Below are 11,770 nucleotides of genomic sequence, written 5' to 3'. Positions count from 1 at the left end.
ATCATTACTCATGCTCATAGAAGTACTTTGCAGTTGTCCCCTTCTTAAATATATGAAGGATGTATTTATTTTGGAAGTCATTTTTCCCTTATATATCATACATTTTTTGTTGTAGAATAGTGGATTGAAAATATAATATGTCAACAGACTATGCTATTATTCTCCAGTGCTGGTTTTAAGTGGCTGCATGGTATTTTTAAATATTGCTGTGGAGTATGAAATTGTTTGTTTCCTATTGGAAATACTCTGTTGTCGTTCAACTAACAGGCTAGTGCGGCAAAGGCCAGTTATACAAAGGCTTTAAGTCAGCCTTGGAAAAGTAATATTTTACAGATAAAAAAAAAAAGTAGGGTTGCCCTCTATTACACGCCTGGTTGGGATAACAAGGGAGCTATGTTAATTAGTGTTATCCCCTCCCCCCACGGGACATTTCCAAGTACCTCCTGACCCGTTTTCCAAACAGAGAAACGAGTTGTCAGACGGTCCCTAAAAAAGAAAACAGTCTCTATTGTTCCAGCACCCGCTCTCCGCTCTGGAGGATGCAGTGCCGCCTGTGGCCGCAGAGGGCGCTGCACGCATGGCAGTCCGGGCTCCTCGGCCTCCACATCTTTTTGTCTGAGAACTGCATCCCTCTGCCGCTCTACAGTGTGCGATAGCCTCGGAGCTGCGTCCGTAACACACTGTCAAACCACTCCAAACGAATACAACCGCGACCAAAAGCATTCATTCTACACATTCGGCAATGGCGTCTGCAGTCTGCCGGTGAATCGGTCGTATTTGTGACTGTTCGTCGGAACTTAGTCCGGGGTTGAATTCGGGCTCGCTTTCTGTGTGCATCAGTCTTTATTAGCGAGCTGCCGCTCTTCTTGCTACCAGCTATTTCTTTAACTTTTTAAACACTCAGCTTCGCGAATGACTGAGCGCCGGCGGAGTATGGGATCCTTGGTGTCTTAAGAAGCGTCTGAAGTGGGGTTTAACCGTTTTTGCATGCAAAAACAATGGCAAATTCGACGGGGAAAAATCTACTTGATCAGCGAAGGAAAGGACAGGCTTTCCTGGACGAGCTGCGGCAATTTCACCAAAGCAGAGGGTGAGATTGGGGCGTCTTTATTTCCAAGAAATGCAACTTTAAATCTTAATTGCATTCGGCGGAGAGTTAGCCCAAACTGTTATTTAAACATGTATGCCTTTATTTCTTGTGTTATCCCCTCAGATCGCCGTTCAGGAAGATTCCTATCGTGGGTGGGAAAGAGCTGGACCTGAATGCTCTCTATGTCAGAGTCGTCGCTTTAGGTGGATTTGCTAAGGTGAGTGGGAACTAAAAGTGGATTTCTCTCCACACTCTGCGTGGACTCCCCGGTGGACGACTCTACAACTCGGTCGCGAGAAGCCCGGGACAAGTGTAAACCCTCCACACAAACGATAGTGGGTCTGCGTTGGCCTTGTGCTAGTTCTCCATGTATCTCTATGCAATGTGGTGGCTTGTGTTGTTGTGTGCTTTGAATCGAGAGTCCCGACCGCTCGGCAGTCAGAGTGCAGTCGGAGCGGACTCAAAATTAGCGGGCACGTTTAACATCGATTATCGGCACGGAGCCCGGCCCCGGGAAACACCGCTTAGCACGCGGCGCCTCGCCCGGGGTTTTTTACCGGTAGTTTCCACCCGGGAGGAAGCTTGATAGCGCTTTCTCGCCATAGCCATCTTTCTTTCGGCTTCATGGCTGATCACAAAATGTAGGCCTCACAGGCCCGTGTAGTGAACACGGTAAACGGTGCAAAAACCCGCTCCGACAACCGAACGGCTCTCCGCACTCCAAAGCGTTCGTGTTTAGGCGGAGGCGGCTGGTTTGAGTTTAGCCTCGGTCGGTTTTAACGCAATTTTTAAAAAAAAAAGTCAAGTTAGCTTGTTAGCTACGGTGCTAACTAGCCTCAATAGTAATGATACTATCCTAAAGGGAGTCAGTTGTGCTCATTGATGTGACAAATGTAAATATGTTAGGATAACGGGTATATTAGCAGCGAATTTAACGATATTCTACCAAATGCGAGCCACTGCTGGATAATTTAAAAGCCACTATTTTTTAAAGCTATTTTCAGCAGTTGGAGGAAGTTATTGATTAATGATTGGCCTCATTGGGGGGAACCTGTAGCCGACCAGATGGTTACAGTGAAACCGCTCTTTTTGTGTTGTTGTTGCCGCTGTAAGTGCTTGTTATCGCCCTAACGGACTCGTTTGCCCCCCTCTCTCCATCCAGGTCTCTGACAAAAACCAATGGATCGAACTCGGGGACGAGTTCAACTTTCCGAGGAGTTGCTCCAACGCTGCATTTGCTTTAAAACAGTACTACCTTCGGTAAGTTGCATGGCCACGCAGCTCTCCTCCTCCCAGGTAGCATGTGGGGAGTGTTTACAAAACGAGGAGATGCAGCCAGCAGGATCTCGAGCCTCTACTAGGAAGCAGCATGAGCGCGATATTATGACGTGCAATTAAAGCAGGGGCCATAATAGTGTGTGTGTATTTGTCATGACATGGTGGATTACTACCTCTGTGGCCAACACTCTGATCCATCTTTTATGAAAAATATAAGTGTATGGCCAAATGTTTTCTTCTGTAATTTAAGTCTGGAACAGAGTTTTGAAGAACACCTTTAAGGAGCATCTGTCCGGGACGACCCTACACCAAACACTAATGGCGGTTATTCCTTTCTGAAAACGCTGTAGCCCCAGGGTGCCTGGGTACGATACAGCTACTACGGACCGAGCAGCTCCGGGCTCTTTAACCTGTGTAACATTCAGGCTCCCTTAAAGTCTCCACACAGTCAGCTGCCGGTGATGGGAGTCGGGAGGAAATGCAGCTCTCCTCAACAGCTGGCATTTGTGGCTTTTTTTGGGCAGTCGCTGCCGTCTTCATACTCTCCTTTTTTCTCCTCCTCCCCTCTACCTCATGCAACAATTGTTCCCATCACTAGCACCTGCCTGCCTGGGAATTGCACCCCTGTAGCAGCCTCTCATGGATGTGTTACAGGCAACTGCAGGTTGCTGGTTGATATACAAGTAATCAGTGTATTTTTTTTTTACTAAGTTGGTGCGAGCTGTTGGGAGCGTAGCAGCTCGTTTGATTGCCAACTGGACGCGCAACAAAATTAAACATCAGCATGGTTGCAGGGGGGCTGAGCAACTCGGGCACATGTAGGGCATGCGATGCTGCTGAAGTTGGTGGAGGTCTTTCTGAGGACCATAATGGACACACACACACACACACACACACACACACACACACACACACACACACACACACACACACACACACACACACCACTATTTACCTGCCACATATTTAGTGTAAAGGACGGAATACTTAACAAAGCGTTTTTTTCTCTAAAGCAGAGGATTATGTAATAGTCTGCTTTGACGTCCGGACGGCTGACTAGACGGTTGTTTAGGTCTGTTCTCCGAGCGGAAGTAGCTGCAGTGCCATGGTGTTGAGTTTCTGTGATCTGATTCAATGTGTGAACTTACCTTCAACGGCTCAGTAAAACACTGATGTTAAGATATCCGTCTTTGTCTGACAGGCTTAGTTTTGTCAAAAGTCGCAGGAAGTCAACTGCTTTGTTGAACCTTTACAGTACTTAAAAAGTTGGACACAGTTCGGCCGCCTAATGCGTCGTTTATCTGACAGCCGAGACGACCGACACGCTGGATATTACCGATGAGCCGCCGGAGCTTCTCTGTAGGGTTTATCTGAGGCAGTGCGGTGGATGTCAGAGAACTAAGGCGAATAAATAGACTGTCCTCGCCTCCCCCATGCTGCTTTTTTTGCTGACAGAGAGAAATTAGGTGTTTCTTTTTCCCTCCAGTTTTTCTATGCATAAGCAGGCTAATAATGTGATCACTGTGGGGGGGGGGGGGGGGGGGGGGTCAGAGGTCAGCGGTCATAGCCAGTTCTGAGGTATATATGCGCTCAGGTTCAGATTCATGGTGTTGCTCAAGGACACTTAAGACAGGTGGATGTTTGCTAATATCATGTGTTAATCTTGATCAGCCTGCCGAATGACCATCTGGAACCGGGCTTTTTATTTATTTATTTTAAAGCTGTGTGTGCAAATTTGTAAGACTTTGTACTGCCAACCGAAATAATTATAGATGATGAGATCTCTTGAAAGCAGCATCGCGTTACATTTAATGAGATCGTATTTTGGCTCTGTTTTTTGGAATCTGGAATTTCAAGTTGACAATTTTATTTTTATTTATTTTAAAAAAAAAAAATTTAAACTGAGTGATTAAAATAAGGTAGCAGGAAGGACTGAAGGATACTCCCTTGCTGCAGGGATGCCTTTTCTGATGCGGGACGGTCTGTCTGTGGACCATGTCTCCCTGTCTGAATGGATCGGACGGTCACCTCCCACTCAGTGCAGAGTAGAAAGCAGCACCGGGGTTACGTGCCAGCTCCCGCTGCCGTCTACTTGATATCTGAATGTCACCCGGTAATAAGTGTGGGGCACTTGCCAGAAAATATTATTCCCAGCTCGTTTTCAACCTGTGGAAATGCTGCTCGGACACCAGTCCCACCAACGGAGCCGGTTTCACTTCCAGCTCCGGAGGGAGGAAGGGTTCAGAGTGTCGGCATCAAATCACGCCGACGCACTAAGGGCATGGTTTAAAGGCAGCTCTGTTTTTTGTTTTTGTGGCTTTAGCAAGATAGAAGTAAAAGATATACATTTAAATGAGAGGCTTTCAGGTGCGAGAGAGAGAAAATTGTCCATTTTAAAGGGGTATGTGTTAGATATAATAGTGGCCAGAACTTCCACTGGCCATGAACATGCTTTAAGGTTGGAAGAATTGAGGAAAAATGTAAATGGTTTTACAACACAGAACCCACACTATAATAGTCTGTAATGTTCAGGGACTGACCTGTTTCCCCCAGATCTATTCCTGTGACTCTAGAGAACCTTTTTTACATTTCCATAAGTCGACATACATTTATGTTCTACATCTGCACTCCGTTTCCACGGATTGGGTTAGAGTTACCGGCGGCTCCACTAATTTGGATGATTTTCAGTCGGTACTGTTTCACATCTCCACGCCTTTCCCTCCTCTATTAGTCGTTTCATATGATTTGGGGCACTGAGCTCTCAACCCACGTGGAGCAACGAGAGTCCTGTTTGTTTTTTTTCTCATTTTTTCCTCACGTTTGGCAACGAGGCCTCTGGTGTTGCTACAGTCTCTGACTTCTTTTTCCAAACTGCAGCACTCTTAAAAAAAAACACAAAAAAAAAAACAGAAGCCAATGCTCCACCTTGTTTACCCTCTTCGCTGCGTTCACATCGGGAGGAAATCAAGCCCAAGGAGGCACCGACATCTAGGAAACACGCCGACTTTATTCTGGTAGCTCAAATTGCCGTGACGAGATTTGAACACGCGGTCGGAAAATGTGCGGGAGACAAAACGGTTTGTTTTACCGTGTTTTAACAATTTAAATCTGGGCGATTTGTTGCTCTGTGATGTCTTGTTTTATAGCATCTGTTGTGAGGAATAACATTGGCATGAACTGAACTGATTTGATGAGGGCATGTAGCAGTGATCTATTCAAGGTGTTTTGATTCATCGGTGTTAGGGTGCAGGAGTACAGTACAGATCCGGTTTCCCCGTTTTAACCCTGCGCTGTAATCTGAGCAAGCAAGGCTTCCAGCTCTGCAGCCCAGGACTGTTTCTACTGTCCACAGTGATTACAGGAAAAAAACAAACCACCCTTTTGACTCTTTCTGCTGAATCAACCACTGCCAACCAAGTAATGTGGGGTTTTTTTCAGAGTAGAACATGCTGCTTCCTATACAGTGAAGTAATCACACCACACTTTTGTCTGTCATCCTAACTGTTTGCGGTATAGTGAAGCCGATGCAATCACATTCACGGGTTTACTCATTGCAGGCGATATTTGAATCTTTCACTTTGTTGACGTTAACGCTGGACTAGAAGCCCGAGTGTTTCTCTACCGCTTCTACCACTTTTAGGTCCCCCAAATTCTCACGACCCCGGCAATTAGGCGGTATTTTAGTTGCCACGTGATTTTGAGCATGACGTACTTTTCCCTCTTTATTTTCCCATCAGCTGCAAGTAGATTATAATTAATAGTATTTCAAACTTCTTGTGAAAAGAAAAAAGCCAAATAAGTATAATTATATAAATTTTAAAGATCTCCTGTGACCCCGTCCTCGTACCACACAATGACTCCAGAACTACAGATCGAGACACTCTGGTTGAACATTGAGGCTGCAGAGAAACAAGTTCAAATGCAAAGTGAACGTTTTAGTTAAGAGTGAGAGACACAAGGCAATCACTGAAAATGTATCTCAAGCATTGGAAATCATTCATAGGCCACTGTATCTATTAATGTGTCCACATCTATTTTCGTGCCAAAGTAGCACTTGAAGTGGACTGTGCAGGTGCAGCGTCAAAAGTCTCGCTTTTCAGATAACGTACTTTTACACCTGATTTGGTGGAAGACGACATGCAATATCGCTGTTTCTACTGGCAAGAAGAAAAAAAACCAAAACATTGAACTATTGCCCAGCCCGACGCCGCAGACACACTCTGCTACCTTTTTCTGATCAGCCGGTGTTAATTCTCACACCCGGCTCTGAGATTATTCCTGCCGGTCCCTCTCTGCTTCCCGTGTGCGCCGGTAGACTGTGTATGTCCCCCCCCCCCCCCCCCCGGCTGAAACATCTGGACGAAGTGGCCTTTGATCTGGCTCGCATTAGCCGTGTCTGTAGTCCTCCCCGCCTCGTCCGAGCTGCTGCTCAGACTTCAGAGATGCTCCGATGACGGATAGTTGTGGATAAAGACGGGGCTGTGTGGCCCAGCATGTGTCTGAGTCTGCCTTTTTTTTAATGCAGCAAAATAAGAGACCTTTCAACAAAATAAGAGCGCGAGAGCAAACTTGCTGTCAAAGTTAACATCTCTTGAGACTTGTGTTTTTTTCGGCCCGTCTGTAATCCGACCTGCCCTCCAGCAGCGTGGGCCCCCGCTGATAGTCTAATCTGCTTCTCTCAGTTTCCTTGTTAACCAGCAGATTGCTACATCCGCCTCGTGCTTGTCGGTGGGCCTAGAATCCGGCTCTACCGTTTCATTACGTGGATGATATGGTTAAAATGTTTGCTGTGGGTGTAATGTAAGCTCCAGCTCTTCAGTAGAAGAGGAGTCGCTTCATTTTCTAAGTGCATTTGACACATACCTGGAGTTTGTTCTGTCTGTTTAGTCTGTCCTAAGTAACAGGAAACGTTCTCTGCCAATCTGGTGATTGGACACATACTATATATGTGATTGGCTGAGTCCAGGAGCATCAGGGTTTTTTGGACACCGTCCTGTCCGCTACCACCACTCACCTTGTCGTCAAACCCAGAACGCCGAACGTTGTGGTCTTTTTTTAAATATTTTTTGTTTTCCCTATTCTCCTCACATGGGTGCATCCTGCTAAAATCACTTAATAGCTGGAGCTAGCTCGCCACCTGGAGCCGTGACATTCCCATAAAGTGTCACCATTAACGTCACAGTTTACAGGACCGTAGTGACTCAACACAACAGATGTAGGCAGCTATCGTCAACTTTTTTTGTCATGACACCTTGCACAAAAACAAAGTGATGGATCAGTCGCACAAAAAGGGAAATGGTGAAATCAACACACTAAACAGCAGCTGCAGATGGGCGGTATCGGCCTTAAATGTCGTCTGAGCACGCTGTCATGTCAGGAATGATATTTGTGAGGAATTAAGGTGGATTCGCTCCCCTAATATATCTTCTCCTAATATATAAAACGGATAGTCAAGGTTAGAATATACATCGAGGCTTATTTCCAAGGAGCGGGCGTACGTTCACGCTGAATAACGGTCGCACAAAAGTCCGGCTGGCACAAAGGAAAGCATCTTTTCCTTGTCGCGTGTCGGCGGTGTTGTGGAGGAACTTGTTCCTCTAGTTTGTACCCAGGATGTGCTGCTAACCACTGAGCCAGCGTGCCCTCCAGATTGACACGGCTGATAACTGGACTGGAAGCGCCTGTTAAAAGGGTCGAGTTGTATTGCAAGGGGCTTATTTTTTTATATTCATTTATTTTTCCGCGATCATGCATGCATTTGCCACATGAGTGATACAGACTACATGAGTCACAGGGATACCATCAGAGCACAGAGATAGTATTGCAGTCACTTCCTTCACACTGCACTCTGGTGTGACTTTTAAGTCTGCTTCCAGGCAACAAACGGTCTCTTCTGTCAGGGATCCGGCTTTTACAGTGTTTTCCTCCACTGGCTCTGCCTTCGGCAAACGGCCCCGTGATTATTGACAAATCCCAGCAAACATTTCTGCCCAGAAATTGGCGCGTGTGTGCATGCCTGTGTCCATGTCCAGCAGGGGGCAATGGACTCCCACACACCGAGGGCATTTGGGCAGCAATGGAAGCTGGGAGTACAACTGCTAGGCAGTAAGGACAGTGACTGTATGCAAATGCCCCCCCCCCCCCCCCGCACTTGTATTATTTTGGAGGGAAAACGTGCCTCAGTGTTGGCGATGGTGGTTTCTGTTGGTGGGTAGTTGCATGCTACTCAAGGTGTGTGTGTGTGTGTGGGGGGGGGGGGGGAATTGATGTTCCTCTCTTCATGCCTGTGTGAAAAAGGGGAAGTGCAGACATGAGCAGCTGCAGTCAAACACCCCCTCCCCCCAGGCCCCCACCTGTCTTTACCCGCAGCCTTTTTCTCTTGCTTGTGCCCAGACAGCGGTTGATGACGCTGCAGTCGGGGCTGGGGCCTCTTTCTCTCACACACCCCCCCCCTCTCACACTCACTCTCTATGAACAAATGAAGGCTGGGTGTATTTATAGTCTAGCGTGTCACCCGGCAGCCAGCGCACGGGGGATTACCTCGGCCACTATGAACAAGCGGAGCATCATTCAGTAACAGGCACTCGCTCTGTGACTCACGGCCACACAGGCAGGGTTCACCACGCTGAGGTATCTCTAGTGTGTTTTTGTTTGTGTGTCTCTCTCTCTGCATTGTTATGGGGTGTTTATAAAGAATCCAAGAGAGCGTGCTCAAGGAGAATAAGTGCAAACTTGTCAAGCATGTGGGCACGATGGCCGTTTAAGATGAGTTCTCTGCTCAATGTCGGCGCTGCAGTCGGTTCACTTGTTTATTCAACAACCCCCCCCCCCCCCCTTCCCCTCGTTTTACATAATTATATTCAAAGTGGCTTGAACTAACCCGGGCTCTTGCACCTCCATGACAAGCCAAACTGACCACAGCTGTAAACGTCTGAAAGATGTTGAATTTTTATTATTTACATGCATGAAAATCTGCTCTCTGTTTTGTGGCGGGTGACTCATGCCAACGACCAACGCTGCCGTGTGTGTGTGTGTGTGTGTGTGTGTGTGTGTGTGTGTGTGTGCGTGTGCGTGCGTGTGCGCGCAGCGACACTCTGTCATGCAAAGACCTGCTTATCTCATGCTGTGCGGTGCTCTTTTTTTTTGGCCTCACTTTCTGTGTGGATCATGCTTCACTTCACACCTTTGAGCCCTTGAAAGCACCGCGGGCTCGCTGCAAGTGATTTTCCATGGGCTTTGTCGCGCTAAAAAAAGCTTGTAAAGCGAGGTGAAAGCTCACCGTTGCAGCTATCGAATTGCATTTTTACAATGAAACTCCTGAGCTGTGTAATTTGCACTGGATGTGATGGTGTCGCTCTTGTGTAGTAGATTTGTGTTTTTACCTCGACTTAAAGGTGTACTTTTGTAGTTCCTAGTTTGACTGGGTTACCGTGGAATTGGTTAAATTCCTTCAGCTGATAAGTCTGTTAACATTTGTGCTTCTTATTGAATCATAAGCGGTACAGGAAGGGCTTTTTGACCTGCGGTGCCGGTGTCACGCCGAGTGTTCGTTGACGTCGGGCTAATGTGCGGCAGCAGAGTCTTTGTGACGGAGCTTTCTATAGAAAGAGGTGACACTCGGGTTGAGTATATTCTGGTTGTTTTTCCCTCCACTGCTGGGTGGGACATGTAATGTTCTTTGTTAGTGGTGGGACACAGTGGGTGCGCGGTGTGGCTTTTGTCCAGCTTTGTGAATTCAAACGTGTTTCTATTCTGTAGCTTTTAAATCACAGTGAGAAGGTTGGAGTTTGTTAAAGAACAACGCAAAATTAGCTTAACGCAGGGCGCACGATTTATTGTTGTATATTATTTACCATATAACGGTCAGTTTAATTTTAAATAAACAGAGTTAAATGTTATATGTGCTCTGTATCTGTATCTAGTACTTTGACATTTTGTGTTTCATGTTGCCGTGCTAGAGCAATAATGAATGTATTCTATCTCGGAGTAAACATGTTCTAGTCCAGATTCTAATAGAAATACACCAATTGCAATCTTATTGGCCAATTTTATAAAAGTCTGATCTGACATTTCCGATTTTCTTTCTGTCTAAGAACTATGATTGACAGTGTATGCAAACTGTTCTTTCATGGCAAATTCAATTGTACGTCCATAATAAGACATTGACTATTATTCTGTCTGTCACTCAGACATATCTCAAAATAAAAGTGCTCCAGGTGTCTGCACAAATGAAATGCAAGCTTTTGTCTTTTTCACTCATGCTGAAGAGATTACACACACGCACGTGCGCGGCTGTGACGTCATGGTCTATGTGCATGGTCTATGTGTTGGAAAAGGAAATGTACTTATGACTTCTGGTGACTAGTAGTTCTTTTGATTACCAATGTTGAATGCACTTATTGTAAGTCGCTTTGGATAAAAGCGTCTGCTAAATGACTGTAATGTAATGTAATGTACGGCGTAAAACCCGCCACGCTGCACACGTGTGTAAATCTGACCGGATACAGTCTGTTTCACAGTCGTAAACAATCCAAATGTGTCCCCGTTTGTTTCCTGTTGCAGTGAATGAGACGAGCTGACAGGAAGTAAACACTCAACCAAGCTGTTGCCTAGCAATGGAAAGCCGTTGAAACGGTCTATATAGGACCGACAACCAGCCAAAGCTTTCTAATTCTTAGTGTCTAGTTTATAGAAGCCATCGCCAATTTCAAAATGCTCTGACTGTCAGTGGGTTGTTTCAGGGATTGTAGTCAACATCACAGAGAAATGACGCTCCATCAACTTCAAAAGAAGGGAAATGTGTCGGCATAATTAAAAACAACAACATCTTAAGTTTTGGAAAGAAAGTCTGGGCTCATCGTCTGTTTCTTTTTTCCTCTGCAGATACTTGGAGAAGTATGAGAAAGTCCACCACTTCGGCGAGGACGATGAAGAAGCGCAGCCGGGGAATCCCAAAGCCTCTCTTCCAATCGGTGCAATTCCCAGCTCTTACAACTACCAGCAACACATCGTATCAGGTGGGCAGAGACTCTCTGTGTGCTTTTAGTATTCACAAACTCTCTCGTATTCTCTCTGTGTTCACCAGTTCACTCTGTCTGGGTCACGTCTGCACCGGGTTCACGGGTTCACTTTCTATTTGCATCCTTTCTGGATTTCTGTCTTGCTGCTCCTTCTTTGAAGCTCATCCCGTCTCTCTCTCTGTCTCTCCCTGTCTGTCTGTCTGTCTGTCTATCCACTGCTGTGTGTTAATGACAACATGTCAGGTCTCAGTGTGCTTTTTGTTGCTCTGACGTAACGTCTCATGAAATGTTGAGTTGTCCTCTTACTCTTTCGGTTTCTAATCTCTTGAACTGTAACGTGTTAATCGGTGAACTTTGGAGGAGCTTGTAGGAGGACTTTGGT

General features: G+C 46.1%; 1 protein-coding gene across 2 annotated transcripts in view; it reads left to right on the top strand.

Annotated features, from left to right (window-relative positions):
* Window positions 1-623: 623 nt before the first annotated feature.
* arid2 (AT-rich interactive domain 2) overlaps window positions 624-11,770 on the top strand; it is a 29,726-nt gene continuing 18,579 nt past the window's right edge. For both annotated transcript variants that reach the window (XM_068716956.1, XM_068716955.1), the window contains exons 1-4: window positions 624-1,090; window positions 1,214-1,307; window positions 2,253-2,350; window positions 11,252-11,385. In XM_068716956.1, the coding sequence (XP_068573057.1) occupies window positions 999-1,090; window positions 1,214-1,307; window positions 2,253-2,350; window positions 11,252-11,385 (418 nt within the window). In that variant the 5' untranslated portion in view covers window positions 624-998. The remainder of the gene's footprint in view (window positions 1,091-1,213; window positions 1,308-2,252; window positions 2,351-11,251; window positions 11,386-11,770) is intronic.

Source organism: Cebidichthys violaceus, unplaced genomic scaffold (assembly GCF_023349555.1).
Source record: "Cebidichthys violaceus isolate CVI_PGR_0920_01 unplaced genomic scaffold, fCebVio1.0.p SCAF_21, whole genome shotgun sequence".
Classification (NCBI taxonomy): domain Eukaryota; kingdom Metazoa; phylum Chordata; class Actinopteri; order Perciformes; family Stichaeidae; genus Cebidichthys; species Cebidichthys violaceus.
The sequence above is the reverse complement of the archived record's forward strand: the minus strand, read 5'-3'. Positions and strand labels throughout refer to the sequence as shown.